The 8,718-nt window shown below is 48.2% G+C and overlaps 1 protein-coding gene across 1 annotated transcript; it reads right to left on the reverse strand.

The window, feature by feature from the left end:
- Positions 1-872: 872 nt before the first annotated feature.
- On the reverse strand, positions 873-8,686 carry MPV17L2 (MPV17 mitochondrial inner membrane protein like 2). The gene is made up of 6 exons (XM_061600600.1): positions 8,518-8,686; positions 6,162-6,361; positions 3,320-3,490; positions 2,616-2,692; positions 2,411-2,539; positions 873-1,366 (listed from the first exon to the last, which is right to left on the reverse strand). Exons 2-6 carry the CDS (start codon positions 6,346-6,348, stop codon positions 1,295-1,297), a joined length of 636 nt encoding a protein of 211 aa, XP_061456584.1. The 5' UTR covers positions 6,349-6,361; positions 8,518-8,686; the 3' UTR covers positions 873-1,294.
- Positions 8,687-8,718: the final 32 nt, after the last annotated feature.

The following is an 8,718-nucleotide window of genomic DNA, read 5'->3' on the forward strand; positions in this document are numbered from 1 at the left end:
CACAAGATGTTCTCTCTCTTCTTGTGAAGTTTACTTCTATGGGGAAAATATATCTATAAATATATATATACTGTACTGTATTTAAAAAGTAAAAACCAGAACCTGTCAGAAGTGTCAAAATAAGTTGTTTCCTAAAAAAAAAAAAGGGGGGGGGGGAGAAATCTCACATCACTGTACTAAGGAGATATTGTGAAGAAATAAAATTGCTGATTACAAAAGCATTTCATGTTGAGAGTTCCTGTGAAGGAAATGGGAGATTGAATGCTGAAGTGTTTTAACTTTGCAGGGGAGATTGGTAACTCTAGTGCCATCTCCGTTTCCCTGGGCTAGTTTGGCTTGTGCGTTCAAAAGAAGGAAGGGGGCTAATTGCCATGTGATTTAGGGAAGGGCTGTATGTAGCTCAGTGGGAGAGCATCTGCTGTGCTCTGTCAGAGGACAGTGAGGCTCACGGTAGCCAAGGCGGCTACATTGAGCAGGGGGTTGGACTATATGGCCTTATAAGCACCTTCCAACTCTGCTATTCTAAGAGTCTCCCTCTGCTGTCTGAAGCAGGACACCACTGAATACCAGTTGGTGGGGATCATACGCAGGAGAGAGTGTTATGCTCAGGTCCTTCTTGCGGGGGCTTCCCATTGCGGCATCTGGTTGGCCGCACTGAGGAAAGGATAGAGGACCAGATGGGCCCCCTTTGGCTTGACCCAAGCTGCAGGCCTCTTGCGTTCTTAAAAAGACAAACCACCCCAATAAATTGAAGTGATAAAATGTCAGTCCTTGCACTGCAGAACTTACCTGCAATAATAAATATTTGTCCTTGAAACATAAAAAAGAAGCAGTCAAGATTATATTTAATTAAGGAAACAAAAACATAATTTTATTTATTTATATCCCGCCCTTCCTCCCAGTAGGAGCCCAGGGCAGCAATATTACACTTTTTACTTTCTTTTTCTTAAGGAAACAACTTAGAAGGGATCAGCTTTCAGAGGATGCCAACACTTGGTTCAACCCACGCCAAATCTGGCCCCGAAGGGAACTGCTTCAAGTCCTCCAGCTTTGCTCCTTCCAGAGACAGTTCTTGGTGTGGGAAGCTTGGCCGGTGGAAGAGGGAGCCAAGCTGCTGGTTTTCGGCCGGGGTGGGGGGTTGGCTGTTAGCCCAGGCAACAGTTCCTGCTTGTCCAATCCCAACTGCCTCGTCTTGGGGCACAAGGCTCCTTTTAGGCAGAGATGCTGGAGGCCTGCTCCAGAATGCAAGACGCCCATCATTGTTGTCGTCGTGGGACGGAGCAGGTGACCGCTGTCACCCAGCCGTTTGGATTTCAACGGCACCAGGCTTGCAATCCCCCTCTGGACTGTGGGATGGTTCTTTAGGCTAAAGAGAGAGGTGGAAATCAGCAACTGGGGGTGACTTTTAACCTCAAGGACTGTAGTACATCAGCTGTAGCTCAGCGGCAGAGCATCTGGCCTGCATGCAGAAGGTCTCCAATTCAATCCCCAATGGCATCTCCGGGTAGGGCTGGGAGAGACTCTCCACCTGAAACCTTGGGGAGCTGCTGTCAGTCAGTGTAGACAATACTGGGCTAGGTGAACTGACTGACTGAGTCAATATAAGGCAGCTTCCTGGGTCCAGGGGTGAGCAGCCTCTGTGGCCTTCAACAAATTGTTGGATTCCAATTCCCAACAGCCAACAGTCAGGGAAGATGATGGGGTATGGGGGCTGGAAGTCCAGCACAACCTGAAAGGCCACAGATGTGTCCCCCCCCCCCAAGCACATGCTTGGCTCCTCCTGGGAAGAAGGGCGGGGTATACATTTTAAAAATAAGTAATAAAATAATGTTGAATGTACCAGGTTGAGCCACCAGTTAAAGCAGGATTAAAGCATCCCTGATCTAAGAAGCAACATTCCTTATTGCACGAGAGAGATTATTATTTTTTGATTTATATCCCTCCCTTCTGGCAGGAGCCCAGGGCGGCAAACAAAAGCACTAAAAACATTAAAACATAAAAACAAACTTTAAAACACATTAAAACATCTTCAAAAATGTTCCCTAAAAAAAAGCTATCAAAACATCTAAGATTAAAAACGTTTTAAAAAAGAGTTTAAGAACATATTAAAGATGGAGGGATGCCTCTATTCGGAAGAGGCTTGCGTGCTGAATGCGGCTTCTGTCTCACCTTCGGGCCTCTTCCCCTGGCCATACCGCCTTCTCAGCCACACATGCTGCTTTGCCCCCTCCTTGAGTGTTTCTGCGTGGCTGGAAATGCATCCTTCAACTCTGATCGAGCCTCTGTCTTGCCCGGATGAAGGACAGAGAGGGGCGCGCACAAGTGTGTGTAAAAACCAGCCTACTGTACCAAAAGGTAAACATTTACATTTGGCGCTCCACCCACTACGCCTGCAAGTGGCCACACTCACCCGATGTTTCAGGTACGACAGGTAAGTGTCCCAGCCAAGTGTGATAACGTTCATGTAGACCACGCGGTACTTGGGGGGCAGGAACAGGAAGTTGATCAGCTGCGCTGGTGGCCAGATGCACCAGTCCATCTGTGCACAGGAAGAGGAAATCCGGTCAGGGGCTCAAGTCAGGAAAGGGGTGGCCGGCCGGGAGAGCTGTACTCACCTTGTAGAACTCCCAGAAGTTATCCTCCAGGTCCTGCCAGCTCTGATCCAGAGTTTGCCCCTCTAGCGATCCCATCCCTGCAGGCAGATGAAAGAAACTGGCAAGATGGCCCTTGCGTTCTTGCCCCAGGAGTGGTGCAGCAAGAAAGTTTTAGGCCTGGGTTTGCTAACTCTTTTTAGTCTTGTTGGCACATTTGGATTTTTGAGTGGGAGCTATTGATGCCGCTCCTGGTCATTTCTCTCCCACCTCCCCTCCCTGCAAAAGACAGGGTGGGATCCACTGTAGCACTAGGTAACTCATTCCATTAGCGCTAGGATTTACACTAGTGTAACGGAACTTTCTCTGTGAGCCCTCAAAATCTGTTCGGCAGGTTCCCCCAACCATCCAGAGTAGAGCTGGACAGAAGGGGGGAGAATTCTGTTGTGCAAATGTAAATCCTTACACTACTGGAACAAGTGCATTGGACCCCACCCAGAGCACATGAACGCACATACGCTTTGCTTTTCCAAGTGATCTGAGTAAAAAGTCAGATCCAGAGGATCTGGATGTGCAAAGCACATAAAGCTGGAAGTGGGGAAGAGAGTCACTTCAGTTCTATGTATTTTTCAAGGGAGGAAAAGGTAACTGAACTTCTTACTCGCTCCCCAAAGTCCCCCCCCCCAGCACCATCAAGAACATTAACAGCTGATGGTAACTAGCCTTACCCAAGAAGTACCAAACTCCCAGTGCCGGTGAGGCCACAATCTGGTCGATGAAAACCTTCTTGAGCACGCTTCTGATCCCGCTGAAGCCAGCAGCAGGGAAAATGCTGTCCAGCCACAGGTACCAATAGTGCATCAAGGGGCCCATGCTGCACCCGACGGCGAACATCCGAGCTGAAGGGCAAAAGCCACCTTGGTTAGCCAAGCGCAAAACCAGCTCCGTCACTTGGGAGCCCAAATGGGAGCATTGTTCGCAGGGAAAACAGATTGGATTCAAACGCCTTCCTCCAAATGGAACTTTTCCCCCTCTGCAGACGTTTGCAGAGGGGATAATGCTTTGTTAAGAGTAGGGATCAGGATCTTGTGGCTCTCCAGATGTTGTTGGACTGCAACCCGCATCATTCATGACCGTTGGGACTGTGCTGGCTGCAGCTGATGGGAGTTGGAGTCCGATAGCATCTGGAGGCCCACAAATGTTCCCCATGCCTGCTTCCTCCGCACTTGCTTTAAGAGAGCAAGCCCTTCTGAAGGTGTGCTTTCAGTGACAATCAGCTGATTGGTGCCGAAAGCAAGTCTTCTAAGGGCGTTGCTGTAATGGCCAGTCAGCTGAACTCTTATGAATGTTGCCAGGTGATTGACAGGCATGTAGTCCCACCCACCTATCAAAGTCAGCCTGTGGGAGGTCAGGGAACTAGAGATCCAACCCACTGACCAGTTCCAGCTCCCCATCCCTATAATAAATAAATAAATGTTACCCAACTGTGGCTTTTGGACCTGTTAATACAGTGACCATTTAACATTTGCCAGTTTTATCCCTTCTTTTAACTTTCATAATAGTTAACTGTTTTTCCTGCTGCGATTCCTACTTTAGTGCGGCACTTATCAGGAGTGTTGTGGTCTGCTCTGAGGATATTTATATTTGACAGAGGTCTGAAGGAAGGCTAGGAGAAAATGCCACGTCTGCTTCCTCAGAGTCCAGAGCAGTGAACTTTGGTCTTCCACTAATATCTTCAGTCAGGGAAGGTGGCATTGCTCAGCGGTAGAGCACATTGTTTGCATTCAGAAGGTCCCAGGTTCAATCCTCGGCATCTCCACACAGGACTGGAAATGTCCCCTGCCTGAAACCCTGGAAAGTGGCTGCCAGTCTGTGCAGACAATACACTGAGCTGGATGGATCAGTGGTCTGACCTGGAATATGGCACTTTCCTATTTAAAACAAAGCTTTCGTTGCAACCATGAGGACTGAAAACATACTTTTATTTTTAAGGGAAGGGCCATGGCTCAGTGGTTAGAGCCCCTGCTTTGCATGCAGAAGGTCCCAGGTTCAAACTCTGGCATCTCCAGGTAGGGCTGGGAGAGACCCCTGTCTGAGATCCTGCCGGTCAGGGCAGACAATACCGAGCGTGATGGATCAATGTTTTGACTTGGGACAAGACAGCTACTTATGTGCTTTCCTCAGAACCAAGAGGACTAGAATCTTACTTATTTTTAGAGGAAGCACTGTAGCTCAATGACAGAGCACGTAGTCCTTGCATGCAGAAGGTGCCAGGTTCAATTTTCAGTTAAAGGATCACGGGAGATGGGAAAGTCTCCCTCGCCCTGCAGATCTGGAAGTGCTGCTGCCCCTTCGAAGTAGGCAGCATTGGGACAGGCAGACTGAATAGTCTGACCTGAAACCCAGCTAATAAAAATATTAACAGATGCCTGCTTTCTAGGTGGACAGATCTAGCTAAAAAGCAGTTCACCAACACAGCACCTGCCCAATTTCCAGAGGGGCAGCCCGTGTTAGTAAACTCGACGTCCTTGTGGTGCCTTAAGGACTAAACCACTTATGGCAGAAGTCTGGAATCACCAACCTTTTTTAGACCAGTGGATACATTTGGATTTTTGAGCGAGTGGTGTGGGCACCATCCCCTCTAGCCACTTCTGGCAGAATTAATCTGAGCCTTGAGAAGTACACAGAGCTGAAAGCTGGGAAAGAGAGACACTCTTCCAACTTCCTCCTTCAGCTCTACGTACTTTTCAAGGGGACAAAGGTAACCACTCTGTTTCTCATGAAGAAGTGGGCAGTGAGTGGTGACGATGGGAACTCAGAAGATTCGTGGACATCAGGAAAAGACCTCAAGGGCACCACGGATGCCATGCTGGTGACCGCTGGCATAAGCTTTTATAGATTACAGTCCACTTCATCAGAGACATGAAGCTTATGCCATAATAAACTGGTTAGGCTTTAAGGTGTCCAAAACTCTAAGTTGAACTAGGGCAGGGAATAACAGCTGGTGTGGTGTAGCGGTTAAGGTGTTGGACTCCGACCTGGGAGACCAGGATTCGAATCCCCACATAGCCATGAAGCTCACTGGGTGACCTTGGGCCAGTCACTGCCTCTCAGCCTCATGAAGACCCTATTCAGAGGGTTGCCATAAGTCGGAATTGACTTGAAGGCAGTACATTTACATTTTTAGGGCAGGGAATGTGTAGCCCCCCCCTCCCCAAGGTTGCTCGAATACAACTCCCAGCAGCCAGCTGGGCCAATGCTCAAAAGTGATGGGAGGTGGGTGGAAGCCCAGCAACCTCTGGGAGGCCATAGGTTCCCCAGCCAGGCTCCATCTAATAAGTAGCATTTCCTACTCCTGGGGTGGGGACCATCTGTGGCCTTCCACATATTGCTGAAGTACAACTCCCATCAGCCCCAGCAACATGGGCTGTGGCCAGGGATGATGGGAGTTGTAGTTCGGCAACATCTGGAAGGCCACAGATGGTCCCCATCCCTGATTGAAACCCAAAAGGAGGCAGCTGAAAGAAGAGGCAGGCGTGGCTCAGAATCCACTCTGAAAGGCGGCCTCACCTGTCCGGCCCACATCCCGCTTCCGTTTGGGGTCCTGCCTCATCTCCCAGGCTTGGCGGAGAGAGTCCCCGGCGGCCAGGAGCCCCCCGCAGCTGACGGTGTTGGTCACTAGCAGGAGGCGACCTCTGAAGAGTGGCTTCCAGTAGACCGAGAACCCCACAAAGATCTGCCTCCCCCGGGCCAGCATCGCTGCTCTTCACCTGAGTGGACAGAGAACCACAGAGAGGGAGGAAAAATGAGATGGTGAGTGTGTATCAGGGGTGACTTGCATTTCTCATCTGATGCATGCAGGTGCGTCCCTGCATCTGGGTGCCTAAAGAAACACTGCGGTCCTCCTACACATGTTCAATGGGACTTACAACCTAGGAAGCACGTTAAGGGTTAGGCCATAGCTCAGTGGTGGAGCATCTACTTTACAGGCAGCATGTTCAGGTAGGGCTGGGAATGGCGCCTGCCTGAAACCCTGGAAAGTCGCTACCAACAGTCTTGACTCAGTATAAGGCATCTTCTTGTTTAAATCAGCTCTTTGTCCAGAACAGCGAAGACTAGAATCTTACTTTATTTTTAGGGGAAGGACCGTAGCTCAGTGTAGAGCATTCAATCCTGGCATTTCCAGGTAGGATCACCCCCCTCTGTCTGAAAACCTGGGAAGCTGCCACTAGTCAAGGTAGACAGTGCTGAGATAGATGCTGAGTTAATATGAAATCAGACTCACAAATAAGACCCACTCTCTGGAGTATCTTATTACATGATGGTGATGATTCTCCCGGAGGTCCCAGGCTGGGTTACAATAATTAAAAAAAAAAATCCTTAAAAACAATTTGAAAGCAATCACAATTTAAAACACAATTTTAAAACAAGGCAGTACAAGAAAGACCCTGCTCTTGAAACTCTGGATAGCCACTGCTGGCCAGTGCCAAACAGGTTCCTCAGTTTCTGTTGCAGATTAATGGAACGAAGAAGCTTAGAGGCTTTACCTTTAATGCCTCCACCGAACCATTTATAAAATCAGCATGTAAAGCAAGATTGGTGCCTCCCAAATGTTGTTAGGTTCAAACTCCCATCATTGTCCCTGACCATTGGCCATGCTAACTGCTGGGAGTCCAGCAACATCCGGAGGGCCAGAAGTTCCCCATCCTTGATGTAAAGCTTTTGTTCCTGCATCTCTTGAATTCCTGTCTGTTGTGCAGCAATAAAAAGCTTCACCCACGCTTTTGACTTTTTAAAATGCTCACCTGAATAAATTCTGTTTTATTCTATACATCTTTATTGATATACTGTACCATTTCCCCATCATTCTGTAGATTGCTTTGGGAAGCTGTGTCCCGGAAAGCAGCGTGTATATAAATGTTTTCAATAAAGTTAGCAGCTTAGGATTGAATCCAACTAACCCACTGAAGTTAACGGACCTAAGTTTATCATGTCCATCAGTTTCAATAGATCTACCTGTCGGGAACGCTTTTAAGTTGGATTCCTGCCTTGAGCAGGGGGTTGGACTTAATGGCCTTATAGGCCCCTTCCAACTCTACTATCCTATGTTTCTATGGTTCTATAAGTATGGCTAATCCTTTAGCCCTTGATTAGCAAGTCCTTTGCCCTCTACTGGGATATATGGGGGCAAAAAGCCTGGGAGAACAGAAAGGGGGGGAACTCTACCTATGCTAAGAGGCACAACACAGCTCTAGAAAGGCTAGGAGTGGGGAGACTGCAGGTATGTTGGGGTGTACTTTGTGGGCTGTTGGTTTTTGCTCTTGGTGCAAAAGTCATAACAGAATTAAAGAGTCTTGAGTCCTGGGATTGTGTTTCAAGTACCCAAACCGAACAGAGTTCACAGCTCTTAAAACACACAGAGATCTATCAGGCTTATTGGAGCAGTTTTATTGAAATGTAGCGTTTGGCTTTGTTAAACCTTTTTGTAAGTCTCTCGCTTGACTTCATTTGTGCCATTTATTTCAACACTTTATAAGCCGCTTAACGCCATGTTTTCTAGAGAATGCCAATAGATCTAGGTCTACCTCTTCTGCCTACGACTGTGATGAGATGTGTGTGACCTCTGTGCGTCCTCAGAGGAGCTCTTCACAATTCTGCGCCCTGCCATGGAAACTTTTGATGGGAGGGCAGCTCAGAAATTTCTTAAAGTAAGCAAACAGAAGGATCTGCTTTATAAGGTGTGTGCAGGCTCTGTACATGCTCAAAGGCACTCCTCAGCACGCACTTTGTCCCTCGCCCTTAATTCTTTTGGTGAAAAATGTCTGAGAAATAATTTTGGATACAAAGATAAATGAATAAACAGCACCTTCAAGAGCTGAATAAATCAGCTCCCCCTCCTCCCAACCAAAAAAACACGTGCTCTCACCTTTGACCCCTCTCCTCCTCCTCCTCCTCCTCCTCTTCTTCCTCCTTTTCCAAAGCCGGCTCCGCTTCCTCGCAGCTGACTCCAAAAAAAAAAGAAAAGGGAGAATGAATCAACCGGGGCAAACTCCGCCCTGCATTCTACTTCCGCCTTGGTACCTGTCATGGCCGCCCCCATGCTCGCCCGCCTATGAATTCTGCGCAT

This window comes from Rhineura floridana, chromosome 18, assembly GCF_030035675.1.
Source record: "Rhineura floridana isolate rRhiFlo1 chromosome 18, rRhiFlo1.hap2, whole genome shotgun sequence".
Taxonomy (NCBI): Eukaryota; Metazoa; Chordata; class Lepidosauria; order Squamata; family Rhineuridae; genus Rhineura; species Rhineura floridana.

Bases quoted from the DNA above. Each gene is read 5' to 3' on its own strand.
- MPV17L2 (XM_061600600.1), bottom strand. From the start codon at position 6,348: ATGCTGGCCCGGGGGAGGCAGATCTTTGTGGGGTTCTCGGTCTACTGG. The intron at 3,491-6,161 runs GTGAGGCCGCCT...TTTGCCCTTCAG, and splicing joins GCGGGATGTGGGCCGGACAG to CTCGGATGTTCGCCGTCGGG. The intron at 1,367-2,410 runs GTGAGTGTGGCC...CTCTCTCTTTAG, and splicing joins TGTCGTACCTGAAACATCGG to CCTAAAGAACCATCCCACAG.